The sequence below is a fragment of the Truncatella angustata genome (assembly GCF_020726525.1).
Source record: "Truncatella angustata strain MPI-SDFR-AT-0073 chromosome Unknown BKA67scaffold_1, whole genome shotgun sequence".
Classification (NCBI taxonomy): domain Eukaryota; kingdom Fungi; phylum Ascomycota; class Sordariomycetes; order Amphisphaeriales; family Sporocadaceae; genus Truncatella; species Truncatella angustata.
The window spans coordinates 3672253-3686395 of record NW_025763381.1 but is presented as its reverse complement, the minus strand read 5'-3'; the positions used below and the strand labels follow the sequence as shown (position 1 = coordinate 3686395).

Genomic DNA, 14143 nt, shown 5'->3' with positions numbered 1-14143 from the left:
ACACGCAACCATATGCTTCAAGTGTCTGATCTCTGATCCAGTTTGTGCGATACAAAACATCACAAGGCCTACCTACCATTTCTGCATATGATCATGTTCGCCATTCCCCGGAGCTTCCTGGCGTATAGAAGCTCCGTTTGAAGCGTTTTTCTCCTAACCTCGACCGCAAAATGCTTCCGTAAAAACCAAACCAAAAAGAACGCCGAACACCTTCGCTGTGCTTCCATGCCGTGCCCGTGCAATGCAATGCAAAATAAGTACTATTTCTCCCCGTTCCTCTTCGGGTGCCCCCGAGCCACCAGGTAATCACAGGTCCATCATTTCGACGTCGCCGTCATCCAGCGAGCTGAGCCCGGAGCTCGGCGGTCGAGAGTCGGGCGTGGGTGACCGTGGACGCATGTTGCGCTCGAACATCATGCCACACCACTCGTCGATGCTGGAGACGGGGCCGCCCTCTACCAGGACCTCACCATGATCGAATGGCTTCCCCAAGATGGTGCTAGCATATCTGGAGTCGTCGTTCTTGCTGTGCTTCTGCTTCAGCTCTGTAGATACTTGTCAGCAAAGGAAAAGGAAAGGACAGAGAAGAGGAGGGAAAAGAAGAAGAAAAATTTGGAGGGGGGACGGAAGAGTGCGCGACGTACGGCTGAGGTAGTCGATGGGCGGTCGCTCGACCTTTTGAGGGCCTTCTTCAAGGGGAGGGGCTTCGAGCAGAACACCACTCTGCTGGAAAGCTTCGGCGATACGGGTGAGTCTGGAGTTGTGCTTCCCGTCGAACCAGGCCTTGAAGTCATGGATGCCACGCAGCCCTTTGTCGCCGTCGAAGTCGCGGTCCTCCCTCTTGTTCTCGTCGTGGTTGAAGGCGCCCATGTACTCGAGACCTATCCTGAGGTCGGGCAGGGTCATTTCGGGAGACTCGGGGTGGTTGTGTTCCATGGCCTTGCGTGCTGCGACGGCGGTGTTGAAGATGTAATCGGCGACAAGCTCGGTCAGGGCCTCGAGAACGGATGGCTTGGTGGTGTAGTAGCCGGTCGCGCGCAAGATCTGAAGGACGACAGGCTTGAGCAATGCGAGGTGGAACTTGCTGTACGTCATGGGGTTGGAGGGTCGCGTCTCCATGGTGGGCGTATTTTATTTAAGTATATATATACGTATATGAATATATGTGTTGGTCCAATATGGTTCATCAATAAACTCGACTCGAGGGTGTTGCTCGCTGGCAGGCGAGACCTATCAGACCCTGCGACGGCGAGTGGCAGTGGCTGTGGTTGGGCAGGTCGCAATGTATTCAGCGATGACTATTGGCGGTGTCTGCTGGTCCCAGACTATCTACCAGTGCTGGAAAAGGCCTGCTGGGGATGCTGCCTTGTAGCCCTTCGGGTCACGAATTGTGGACGTTGGCAAATGGGGGATTGAAGAGGTGGGGGGGACAAACTGGACGAAAGCGTATGAATGAATAAGTTAAGTTATTGCTGGAACTGGACTTTTTCCCCCCGGCTCCAGGCTCAACTCTCAAGGGTCAGGGTCAGGGTCAAGCTCAAGCTCAAGCTCAAGCTGTCCGCCTTTAGCGTTGACGTTAGTGTTGAGCTGAGATTGGCGTCAAGCTTTTGCAGCCCGCAGTGGTACTCTCCGCACTCTGGCACTCTGTAACTTGAGTTACTTGTACTCTAAGTTAACCTAGGACACTGTCGCGTCTTTTGCAATTTGCAACTACCCCGCGTCGGTTGACTGTGATTGATACATACATACTGTACTGTAGGCAGATTGTTCCAGTGCAGTACGTACCTTGTGTGACCTGCCAGGGATCCCTCAAGGGCGTCTCCATCTAAAACTCCCCAGCCAAACTTATTTCGCGTCATTCAACCTTTGCGACAAGCTCGGTGCCAGTCCTCGGCTTCGCATTCACCTTGCTGTACTCTTTAACCTAGTCAACATCAACCATCGACATCGGCCTTAGCCCTGGGCTTGCTTCACACAGAGTACAAAGGCCCCGAGTACATATCTAACTTCGCTGGACTTATAGCGAGTTGATCCTGACCTCAAGTGGCCCTTGCGACTGAGCCTAGTGCTGCCCCCGTCTTGGCGATTGCACTGCATCGCATTGCATCGTATTCATTGCCTTCGTTCAGTTGCTTCCCGGCGACCCAACCCGTGAACGCTGCCCTGCCCAGACCGGGCGGCCAACTCGACGTCTCTGCCTGCTGCCAGTTCCCTCTCCCGCCCAACACGACATCGAGCACAAGCAGACCAGAGCGCATAACGGAATATAAAATGGCGGGCGAGCAAGCGAAACCCACCCTCAAGCTGGAAACCAGCCAGTTCAGCAAGATCGACATGCCTCCTCCGCCAACAACCATCACAGCAACCCCTTCCTCCGAGACCCCGAGACCCATCCTGAAGCTCGCCACCTCCCGCAAATCCTCCTTCAGCGCTGACCTGCTCACCCCCTCCAGCGAGAAGAAGACCATCCGCATCAAAGTCAACACTAGCCAGCCAGGAACCCCCGCTGCTGCCGTGCCTCCTGTCCCCGTCAAGGTCTCCAAAGCTGGCCGTTCTTCCAAACCTACAGAAAAGCTCATCGCGGCCAAGCGCGCCCTGGAGAGCGACGACGATGAGGATGAAAACGCACCCTTGGCTGGACGCCGTATTTCCAAGATCAAAGTCAGCCAGCTGCCCGCCAAGAAGGTCTACAATATTCAGACTCCCACGGGCCGTCTAACCCTCAAAGCCAGGGGCAAGCCTGTCGAGCATAAACCGGGTGAGGCTTGGGACTCCGAAGCCAGCGATCGAGAGGAAGACCCGGTACGTGAAGCCGCCATGATACTTCGTACCTATCCCGGCACCTCCACCGAGTACTTGAACAAGGCCCTCGAGGAAGGCAAGATCGGCCTGGACAAGAAGCTGGGTGGCGCCGATCTCTCCATAGACTGGCTCGATGCTAAGGAACGTCGAGCCATGGTGACCATCGACGGACATCACTTTGCTGCTGTTTTGGTAGACTTGCCCACCATCGTCGAAGCCATGAAGACGTGGGACAAGAAGAACTTCATGAAAAACATGGACATCACCCAGATGTTATTGTGTTTTGCCGAGGTCAACAACGACCAGGAGGCCAAGACCGTTGCTCTCCCCAACATGGTGCAGCAGACGGAATACAAGTGGCCGCACGGAATGACGCCTCCCATGCACGACGCAATCAACCGTAGGTTCCGCAAGCAGCCATCGGAGAAGCAGTTGATGAGCACGGCCGCACAAGTCAAGAGGCTGCTGGCCGAAGACGCGACGTGCGTGGAGCCACCCAAGTATGAATTCCTGCAGGATGAATTCGATGGTTTTGATGAGTCCGGCGACGAAGATGCCGAGGGAGAAGAAGTGGACGACTACTTTGGCGGGGCCGAGTACGGCGACGAGATCGCCCAAGGGGCCGAGGATGATGACGATGACAATGCGGACCTGGAGGCTGAACTAGAAGCAGAGCTGGCCGGGGTCGATTTCGAGATGGATATGGACGATGCTAGAGGTGCCACGCCAACCACACAGCTAGAGGCCCACACGCCTATGACCATGGAAGCCACCACACCAGCTCCGGGGGTTGCCGAGATCAGTGATGCTGATGGAGAGGACGAAGAAATATCCGAAGAGGACGACGACGACGATGCCGACGACTCCGACCTCGATGAAGAAGAGGCTGCCAAGCAAGGTGAGCTCAGAGAGGCGAAACACGAGATGCACAGCATGCAAAAGAAGGTGGCAGACCTCAAGAGTCAAATGGCCGCACAAACCAACTCGCTCATCCGAAACCGTATGCATCAGAACATACAGAATCTCGAGAAGGAGATCCAGCTACGCAAAGCCCAGCTCAATATTACAGACGACGAGTAGATGCCACGGCGGGCTAAAGGTCCTATAGCGAGTACACAACGACACTGCTACGGGGCGGTCTTGGCACAACGGCCAAGGAGATATAGCACATGGAACAAAGGCGAGAGTACTGTATTATATACAACACTAGAGGCATGGATGGGGGTGTTTGGCGTTTGGCGTTCGAGTATCGACGGGCACAGCAAGACTGTCTCTCACAATTGGTCATTGATGATGATAGACTGCCCCAAAATGTTTAGCACATGATACCCAACTATTCAGTAGTCTCGATTCCATAGTTCTCCATGACGAATCACAATTACTTTCTCCAGACCCGTCCCTTCAGTGATGGCTTTGTCTAGCTGGTACGCGTACAGAGATTTTACACGTTCTATTGTACAATATATGTAAGCCACGTCTTTTGCCCACCGCATCTGGAAGGGCAAAAATGGGCGACTCGGTCCCAGACGAAAGCGGCATGTACATAAATACACATACACACACTCTCTCTCTGTCTCTCTCCCCCTTCGATCTGCAGAACGGGGGATCCCTCGATTTCCCTCGCCCTCGCCCTCACCCTCCCCGAGACTCGGCTGGAAAGGCAAGACGAGGCCCTTCTCCGTTTACATGCTCTTCAAGTAGTTGGTCTCCTTTATCTTGGCCTTCCTCTCCTTGCGCATGGCCTTCCTCAGCTCCTCGCGCGCCGCGACCGCCGCGAGGGCGCCCTCGGGCGTGCCCTCCTCGTTGCCGGGCATGTTGACGGACTGCTGCTGCAGCGGGATCTTGGGCGCGAGGGCCTCGAGGTTGCCCTCGGCCAGCAGCCGGGCCTCGAGCGCTCGCTGCCGCTTGGCCGCCAGACGACGCTGCTTCTTGGATTTGGCTGGAGGGAGGGGGGAAAGAACCGTTAGTAGGATGCCACAGGTACCAAGACGCCAGAAGACGGATTCATGTGTTGTTTCTGTGATGAACAAGGAGCAAGGGGAGGGGGGAGGGAACAAGGAGAGAGCGGACTAGCGCCCAGAGGAACTCTTTCAGGGGCAGGCAGGAGGAGTGGTCTCTCTCCCCAAGGGTGTAACGAAGTGTTGGCAGGAGACTTTGGGACTAATCCATGGGGAAAGGGGAGGAGGGCAAGTGATATATATATATATATCAATCAGGTGTCTCGTGTAGTGACCACCGGAGGGAGAGTAGAAAGAAAAGAAAAAGAAAGGGAAAAAACATTAAATAAATAAAGCTGTCCAAACATACAGAATTCGGCGGCCGCGTCGTTGTTGTCGTCCTCGTCCGTCTTCTTGACCGTGACGTCTATGCAGCTCCAGAGCCACTCCGGGTATGCATCGTCGGCCAGCGCGACCGGGTCCGTCTTGCTCTTCAGGTAGTTGAGGCCGGTCAGGATGGTGCCCCCGGGGCAGGTGGAGAGCGCGGGCTTTGCTTCTGCCGCGGGGCCTGCGTCGCCGAGAGGTGTGCTGAATGTGGGCGGTGCATCGCTCGCGATGGAGGAGGATGGTGTAGCTTCGGGTGCAGCTGGTGCGGCGTTGCGTCGGGCGGGCGCTGCAGTGAAGGCGCGCACTGCCGGTATGGACCTCTGGGGGGTTTGCGAAAGGGGGAGCGCCCGCGTGAGCACCGAGGCGCGTGATAAGCAATTCCTACAGATCATTGCGGCTGTCTGTGGTTATGTCGGTTTGCTGAGGTTGAGGCTCTCGAGCTGGCTTAGTCTGCGATTTGCAGGTGCCCTTGGATGTTGAAGCTGACTAGACTAGCTGGAAATTTTGTACGGCCCGCCGAATGGGATGGGGACCCTCTCCCCTGGCGCTACATGCGTATTGTATTGTATTGCACTGCATTGCATTGTATCGAATACTTGATACAAGGCTCAGCCAGCCATCGTCACAGAGCATCATCAGATAAATTCCAACCTCGAGGACCGAGAATTGCGGGTTTTTAGGTAGTTTGGCTTTCATTTCATTTTATGTACAAAGAGGGTTTTCCGTCCGCCAGGGCCGTCGCATCGGCACGTTGTACAGCTGAAGGCCCGGCCACCGCGAGCGCCTTTCTAATCCAGATTGCCCTCTTGCCCTCTTGCCGCATGTCCGAGGGCGCATTCGACATGGCCAGCCTGTATGGCTGTATGATCCGAGCATCCCTCGCCTGGTCTCGGCGGGCTCCTACTGGTTGACGCCCTTGAGTCCTTTCGCAGCCGCACCAGCCAGTTGCGAGGGATCCGTGTAGTTCTGTTGCTCGAAGAGGTATCCGCGCACGCGGTGCTTCTCCAGCATCGACAGGTATCTCTCTGCAAATGAGAAGGAGAGAAATTAATCATCGGTGTTCCCGTTCTTCGTCTTGGTCTTGGCTCAAGCTTCATCTGTCAGGTCCTGGGTACGTCATAACTAACCTCTTAATTTGCCGCACTTCTCCAAGTGATTGACTCCTTCCCGGTAGTAGCACTTGCTGAGCTCCTCTCTGACCAGTCGTCCCATCATGACCTGCACCCATTGTTCGCGGACGATGGAGTCCTGGGCGGCCTTGAGGGCCTTGTTGTCGTCGTAGTCGACACCGTCGAATGTCGGGGGGACTGTCGGCTTCTTGGCCAGGAAAGCGGCAGATTCGGGGGTGGGCATCTTGGCGATTGATGGAGACGACACCGGTGACCTGCGCGTAATCAATTGATCGGGGTTGTGATGGGCGATGTGGCTGGTCGTGCGTTGAGCTTCAATGTCGGACCGGCTTCACGAAAGCTACCGGTCACAAGTCGCAAGCTCCCACATCACAGCCAGCCAGCCAATTGTGGCAGCCGTATTTTTCAGGCAGTCGGTTAGCCTTTGTTCCCTCCGGAATGCTTTCCACTGCGGGTCCCTGCCGACCACTTTTCGTTATCAGCCCACTGTCGCGGCGCTAACGGCTTATCTCCCAGACCGCCCCAAGCTAAAGAGTTTTAACCCCACTTGGCCTGCCTCTCGCTTGCGCATTCAGAGTTTTCGTGCATCCCGACCCGCTGAATTTTTTTGTAAGAAAGATTCTGCCGCAAAGACCCTTCATTTATAGCCCGCCTGCACTCGTTTTGCAGACGCTCAGTTCCTGCACACTACCACATCCCCCCTTCATTCTTTCCCCGTACACTTTCCCAGAAGTGTCCTATCTCTCTCCAGAAGCATATCTCTGTGAAAATCATTCAAAATGGGCAAGACCAAGGAATCCAAGGGCAGCAAGTCCTCCAAGGACTCTCTCTCCTCCGTCAAGAAGGGTGGTGTCACCAAGACATCCGCCGCTCCTGTCGCTACCTCCAAGAAGATTGCCAAGGCCGTCAAGAAGAACGTCAAGTCCGACTCGGACTCTTCTGACAGCTCCGACAGCGACAGTGACGAGGAGATGACCAGCCCCAAGGACGCCGACTCCAGCGACTCTGACTCTGAATCTTCCGAGGAGGAGAAGAAGCCCGCCAAGAAGTCCAAGGACGTCAAGGCCAAGACCAGCACCAAGGCCAAGAAGGTCGAGTCTTCCGACTCCTCCGACTCCTCTGACGCCGAGGACAGCGAAGCGAGCGCTGGTGTCGATGCCAAGAAGGCGGCCGAGGTAAGCTGCACTCATCCTCCCAGCACTTTAACCCACTTCGAATCGTGCTAACTATCCTCGCAGTCTTCTGACGATTCCGACGATTCCGACGAGGACTCCGACGACTCTGACAAGGAGGAGGAGAAGAAGCCTGAGGCTTCCAAGAAGCGCAAGGCTGAGGAGGAGGAGGCCACTGAGCCCGCCAAGAAGTCCAAGGTCGATGACGACGCTCCCATTACCCTCTTCGTCGGTAACCTGGGCTGGGGTATCAATGATGACAGCCTCTACGAGGCTTTCAAGGACTGCGCTGGTCTTGCCAGTGCTCGTGTCATCACCGATAAGGACATGCAGCGATCTCGTGGCTTCGGCTACGTCGACTTCGACACCCCCGAGAACTGCAGCGCTGCCCTCCAGGCCAAGCAGGGCCTCGAGCTTGAGGGCCGTGAGATGAGACTGGACCCCTCCACCAAGAAGCCTGCTGACGACGCCAACCCTCGCGACCGTGCCAGCAACCGCGCTCAGACCCACGGTGACACCGTCTCTCCCGAGAGCGACACTCTATTCGTCGGCAACCTTCCATGGGATGCTGATGAGAGCGTCGTTACCGAGTTCTTCTCCGATGTCGCTGAAGTCAAGAACCTTCGTCTGCCTACTGACCCGTACGTACTCTCACATTCCCACTTTTACCTGGAATTGTCGTAACCATGAGCTAACCCGATCATAGTGAGTCTGGCAACCGCAAGGGCTTCGGTTACGTCACCTTCAACAGCATCGATGATGCCAAGACTGCCTTCAACGGCAAGAACGGTGGCTACATTGGTGAGGGTCGCGGTGCTCGCGCAGTCCGTCTTGACTACGCTGCTCAGCGTCAGCCCAACCAGGGTGGTGGTGGCTTCGGCGGTGGTCGCGGCGGTGGCCGTGGTGGCGGTCGCGGTGGCTTCGGTGACCGTGGTGGCCGTGGCGGTGGTCGCGGTGGCTTCGGTGGTCGGGGAGGTGGCCGTGGTGGCTTCGGTGACCGTGGTGGTCGTGGAGGTGGCCGTGGTGGCTTCGGCAGCCGTGGTGGAGCGGCCTTTGCTGGCAAGAGACAAACTTTTGACGACTAAGTCAGCCGTACTTGAGAGGGTTTTGAGGGTTCATTGACACAATCACATACACATGACGGTTGGCTTCTGAGGGTTGTCGGCTTCTTTTCAGACTCTACACTCCTTCGGGATGTAAGTCATTTGAGGGCTATGCTTCATCACGAAGCTATGATACACCTGTGGGCTTGATCGGAGGGTGACCTCCACGTGGGTTATGTTGGCTTGATGGCTCTTCATAAAAGCATATTCTGGGTGGGTTCTCCATCCAGGCTTTTTCCAATCCTTTACGTACACACTTGATCTCCAGCGGCTTTTCCTCTGAGGGTATTTTTGTGGGCTTCCTTGGTTATCGAAGTATTGGAACGAAGCTTCACCTGAAGTGGACCAGTCTTCAGCACTACGAGGGTTTATGACGGCGTTCGAAGGAGTTTCTCAAAAGTTTTGCAGTTTCTTTCCTTCGACGATCATAGGGCGATCGGTTTCTTCGTTGGTCCATCTAGTCTTGTAACGATACATTGATCTGGTGAGTATTATACCACACCTTGTGTAAACTTGCAGCACCCCCGATATCCATAGATCTCATCCATTAATTCGAGCTTGATTGCACTCTTACAACCTTTTTTCGAAACATTGTTCGTGATGAGCTTGGCAGCGCGTTGCTACGACGCTTTTATCGTAATCCCTTCTGTTTGCACCAGGTTTATATCGGCCATTAACATCAATATACCTCAACGCAAATTCAACATAACTCTTCAAATCCAAACAGATTGACTACCATATATTCACAGCCATCAGTGTCAACATGCATGTTTATTAGCCAACCGTAGTAGTGTCTACCCAAGTATTTCGGGCGACGCGCAAAACTTTGGATGTCAACTTGCTTGCCGGCATGAAAATAGTTTGAAATCAAATTTGAATCTAACGAGACTGATACCAAGAATTCCCACCAGTGGATGTTTGAAGAGGTCTGGAGACTATTATACCCAAATCGTGGCAGACACGTCAAACGTCAAGAGCCTAAGGTTGATGTATAAGCTAAACTTTCCAGGCCCACTCGGCTATAGCTTAGCGAAAGTTCCGAAAGCTTGGTCCTGCCCTACGACATGCAATATAATGTTGGAACGGGACTTGAGAAACCTTGTTCAAGACGAGGCTCTCCAAAAGCAGAATGGCAGATTATCAATACCAGCGCAGTCTGTAATTTGCGTTATTATAGCTACCGTTGTTTGGATAGTACTGATACACAGCACAGCACTTTGTTGTCTGCTCACACAACGTTCATAAGATTCTCGTTGCGATAAGCACTTGGGCGTCAACGTCACTTCGTGGTATTGATGCACCGATGCCTGGGTGCTCACCATCCCTGACCCTCAACGATGCTGGAAGAGCCCCCGACCTCTCCGCATTCTAGCTAGGGTTCTCCGCATCCCCAGCCGCGAGATCGCCCCAGTCTCCGCAGATGTTCATGATAACACAACTATACCAGCCCAGGAGAGAGGTAACAATATGACACCGTATATCCGGTCGGCGTACAGGATTCTTGGCCCTGTAGAGCTTAGCTTTAAACGGACGTAGATCCAGGGTATAAAGATTGCCAAGATGGTGCGTCCATTAGCATTGACTGACCACCTCGTGTACTCTTGGTTCTTCAAAGGTCTCCTCAAGGACTACCGCATTCAGCATGGTTCTTAAGTCGAAGTCCGTGGGAGCCTTCCTGCTGGCACCCACCGCTACGGCGACGCTTTTCACTAATGAATCGTCTGGGGCACTGTTCCTCGGCAATGACCGTCTTGTGTCTTCGGTGAACAAATCCACCGGTGCTGTTGACTACCTGACGCTCGACGGTCAGGACCTCCTAGGCTCCAAGAACTACATCGAGAACACCCCGGGCGGTTCCTCCGGAAATGGCCAGTCGGGCATCGGGCCATACCTGGATTGCTACTGCATACCCTCGGGCACTTACACACCCGGCGGAGTCAATGCTACATATGAATCATATGAAGGGGCCGACTCGACTGGGACACGGTGGGGCGGCATCGTGATGAGCGAGTTGTATCCGCCAACCGGCCAGATCTTCGAGTCATACTGGTTCCTACGTGACGGCGAGACGGGCCTGCACACCTTCTCACGGCTAGCATACTACAATGAGACCACGCCCTTCCTCAGGAACCTGCAGGAGTTCCGCACGTTGTTCCGCCCGAACACGCCGCTGTGGACATATCTCGTCACCGACGAGTCGTTCCACGCCCCGCTGCCGTCCCCTGACCCTGCGAGCGGCGACATCACAAATGCGACGACGGTCCAGGATGCCACCTGGTACATTGGCAATCGCACCGACGAGCCGTACGTCGAGCAGATGAGCGACTACTACACCAAGTACACCTTCCAGGCCGTGTGGCGCGACCACGATGTGCACGGCATGTTCGCAGACGGTCGGTATAGCGTCGACAATTTCACGTATGGAGCCTGGGTGGTCATGAACACAAAGGATACGTACTTCGGTGGCCCCATCCACAGTGACTTGGTTGTCGATGGCATTGTCTACAACTACATCGTCTCGAACCACCACGGCGATGGCACACCCAACATCACGCACGGGTTTGATCGCACTTTTGGACCGTACTACTTCCACTTCAACAAGGGGCCCGTCGGCGGTGGCTGGGCTCCCCTATACGAAGAAGCCCGGGGGTTCGCCTCGCCAGCATGGAACGCACACTTTTATGACGACATCTCGGAGCACGTCACCGGCTACGTGCCGACTTCGGGTCGTGGATCATGGAAAGCACGAGTTCAGCTGCCTCGGGACGCCAAGAACCCCATCGCCGTCCTCGCTCAAAACGGCGTCGACTTCCAGGACAACGTCGAAGACGTCTCCGCCTACCAGTACTGGGCGGACATCGACCACTGCACAGGCAAGGTGCAGATCGACCGCATCAAGACTGGCACCTACCGCCTCACCGTCTACGCCGACGGCGTCTTCGGCGACTACACGCAGGACGGTATCATCGTTGCCGCAGGCGATACCACAGACAGCGGCTCCGTGGTCTGGGAGGCCGAATCGGCGGGCAGGGAGCTCTGGCGTATCGGGACACCCGACAAGGCCGGCGGCGAGTGGAAGCACGGCTATGCCAAGAACACGGCGGCGGCGCTGCAGCCGCCCGAGTACCGGATCTACTGGGGCGCGTACGACTACATCGACGAGTTCCCGCGGGGGGTCAACTTCCGCGTCGGGGAGTCGGTCGAGGCCGAGGACTGGAACTATGTCCACTGGTCCGTGTACGGCGGGCACGCCAACTTCCGGCGCCCCGTACAGGAGGCGGGCCGCGGCGAGATCAACAACTGGACCATCTCGTTCGAGGTGGGAGAGGGCGATCTGAGAGACCGGAGCGAGGCCACCTTCACGGTCCAGCTCGCCGGCGCCAAGACTGCTGCGGGCAATACGGACGTCTACAATGCGACGCAGCCGTACTCGAACATGCCCTTTGTGGTAGTCGTCAATGGGCAGGAGCTGGAACCCTGGGTTATCCCGTAAGCTAACTGCCAAACTACACCTCACGTTTTCTTTTTGTTCGCCTTGGAGTCTTATCGTTGACACACCTCTCTTTTGGATTGCAGATACTACCACTCGTCCTCTTGTGCCGCCAGAAGCGGTGTCGTCTGTTATCAAGTCGCCAACAAGTTCACGTTTCCGACTAACTACCTGGCGGCCGGCGCAAACGCAACAAACGAAATTGTGCTCAGCCTGCCGTACAATGCGACAGACTACGAAAGCGCGCTATTGCCTCGTAGTGTTTATGTGCAGTATGATGCATTGAGATTGGAAGTGAAATAAAAGGCGGGGGTAATCCGATCAGACTTGAGGTCGGGTGAGACCTGTCGTCCTTGTTGCAATTCGTAAGCCCGTGCCTAAAGTAATCAATGGTAATATAACAATACAGAACAGTCCTTGGATTTGTTCCCTTGAGAATGGTGTCATCCCCCTGTCTTCTTGCTGGGCAGTAATCATCTCGTAGCCGTGCTCAAGCTACTTGACTGCATTCAATAAAATAAAAAACAGCATTCTAAGCAGTTTGAAGTGTCAGTATATCAGCCCAAAAGAGTTACTTGGAGGCAGTTATCCTCCGCCGCAAGCGGCTCTTTCGAGGTCTGTGTCTGACATGTCTTAGGCGAGCTCGAGGCTACATTCCAGAGTAAAACACCCGTCTTACCAGGCCATTTTCTTTTTAACACATTGTGACATGAGGGCATAGAATTATTCGCCACTGGAAGTTTTCAGTTAATTCGAAGGTCCATCATTGTCGTCAATAAAGAGTAAAACTGCCGGGGTTTATATTTATTTAATCTTCTTTGAGCACATCAGACACTTTAAGACATGCGGGCTTATACGAAGGAAGCTATAGACACCAATAAAATAGCCATAGAGCGAGAAGGGGTTCTGACGATAATGTAGTGGCACTCGTGAGCCGTCATGATGCCAAAGTTATCGAGATCGGGCTCACAAGAAAGTCTTTCCAAAGTCATGAAGGACTAGATTGAGCAGATGGAGAGGGGGCTTTGCGGAGAGTGCCCGCGGAGCGCAGTGAACAGAATCACAAGATTATAAATGTCAGGCAAGTAGTACATCGAAGGAGACTGTATTGGACGTCAAACGAGTACGATGAGATAATCGCGAAAGAGATGGAGTTGGGAGAAGCGGACAAACAAGAAGTGAGGTGACCGGGGGTAATCGGAAGGGATAATGGACAAACCAGGAGGTTTGAGATGGGCGAGGACCTCAATAAGGTTGCTCGATATGTGTGTGAGAGGGACACGGCAGAAAACACGTCTCTGGTCAACATAGCAATAACTGGCTTCTTGCGATGATGAGGACAGCAACTCAGGCGCTGAGCTTTGCAGGAGCCGACTGTGACTATCAGCAAGAAATGCAAGGAGCCAGGCTCCAAGGTGAGATGGCAAGATATCGTGTCAACATCAGGGAGGCTTTTGTTGCTAAAAATGGTTGTGACATATCATACGAGCCTAAAAGTACAGGCGGCCCGAGGTGCATGGTAGATCTCAATCCCTTGCAGCAGTAGTCTCGGTGGTTTTATCAACACAATCAATCAGCTGTTGCTCACCCGCGAATCCAGAAGAATGAGAATTGCAAGATATGGCTGCTCCTGTATCGGCAAAGGATGGCGCTCCGCTGACAGAAAGTGAAGCTAGAAAGACGGAATGCCTAGTCTGGTATTCTAAGTGGCTGGGGGGCACATGTGCACTGCCCACTCGCTCTCATGATGCCATCATCTCAAGCGAGACGGAGGACGGCTTAGTCGTTTCCGCGCAGCCCAATACTATTCGAGGGAGAGGTGTGCCCGTAAAGTGCCCGGCTGAGCTGGTCATGTCAAGTGAGACGTGAGAGGCAGCCATGTCGTGCCTGTGCTCGTTTTGATGGACTGACATATGCGCACATTCACGTCCATCGTATGTGCGATGGCATGATGAAGGCGAGCTTGAGATGCCGTCTCCTCAACTCGCGTCAAAGGTGAATACCCCGCCAGTCTTTTAATTATGTACTTGAGTTTCAACGATCCACCGCTTATCAGCGCGAAGCAAGCCTATCGAGACGTTCCACGGCACCACAGCAGTGCCAAGAGGGCCCATTCCATAAG

At 54.5% G+C, this 14143-nt stretch overlaps 6 protein-coding genes across 6 annotated transcripts; 3 read left to right on the top strand and 3 right to left on the bottom strand.

Moving 5' to 3' along the window:
• Positions 1–306: 306 nt before the first annotated feature.
• BKA67DRAFT_530135 (uncharacterized protein) lies at positions 307–1095 on the bottom strand (the record flags this gene model as incomplete). Its single annotated transcript, XM_046099192.1, has 2 exons — positions 307–545; positions 645–1095. The coding sequence occupies 2 exons, from the start codon at positions 1093–1095 to the stop codon at positions 307–309; spliced, it is 690 nt and encodes a 229-aa protein (XP_045964146.1).
• A 1239-nt stretch (positions 1096–2334) lies between these two features.
• Positions 2335–3882, top strand: BKA67DRAFT_530134 (TAFII55 protein conserved region-domain-containing protein; the record flags this gene model as incomplete). Its single annotated transcript, XM_046099191.1, has 1 exon — positions 2335–3882. One exon carries the CDS (start codon positions 2335–2337, stop codon positions 3880–3882), a length of 1548 nt encoding a protein of 515 aa, XP_045964145.1.
• A 311-nt stretch (positions 3883–4193) lies between these two features.
• BKA67DRAFT_546495 (mitochondrial ribosomal protein L37-domain-containing protein) lies at positions 4194–5714 on the bottom strand. Its single transcript, XM_046101398.1, has 2 exons — positions 5110–5714; positions 4194–4741 (listed from the first exon to the last, which is right to left on the bottom strand). The coding sequence occupies exons 1-2, from the start codon at positions 5516–5518 to the stop codon at positions 4485–4487; spliced, it is 666 nt and encodes a 221-aa protein (XP_045964144.1). The 5' UTR covers positions 5519–5714; the 3' UTR covers positions 4194–4484.
• Positions 5715–6026: 312 nt separating this feature from the next.
• On the bottom strand, positions 6027–6479 carry BKA67DRAFT_653213 (uncharacterized protein; the record flags this gene model as incomplete). Its single annotated transcript, XM_046106323.1, has 2 exons — positions 6027–6151; positions 6254–6479. The coding sequence occupies 2 exons, from the start codon at positions 6477–6479 to the stop codon at positions 6027–6029; spliced, it is 351 nt and encodes a 116-aa protein (XP_045964143.1).
• Positions 6480–7035: 556 nt separating this feature from the next.
• On the top strand, positions 7036–8513 carry BKA67DRAFT_653212 (uncharacterized protein; the record flags this gene model as incomplete). The annotated part of the gene is made up of 3 exons (XM_046106322.1): positions 7036–7431; positions 7495–8069; positions 8135–8513. 3 exons carry the CDS (start codon positions 7036–7038, stop codon positions 8511–8513), a joined length of 1350 nt encoding a protein of 449 aa, XP_045964142.1.
• A 1660-nt stretch (positions 8514–10173) lies between these two features.
• On the top strand, positions 10174–12324 carry BKA67DRAFT_510818 (polysaccharide lyase family 4 protein; the record flags this gene model as incomplete). Its single annotated transcript, XM_046097358.1, has 2 exons — positions 10174–12020; positions 12108–12324. 2 exons carry the CDS (start codon positions 10174–10176, stop codon positions 12322–12324), a joined length of 2064 nt encoding a protein of 687 aa, XP_045964141.1.
• Between the last annotated feature and the right edge of the window lie 1819 nt (positions 12325–14143).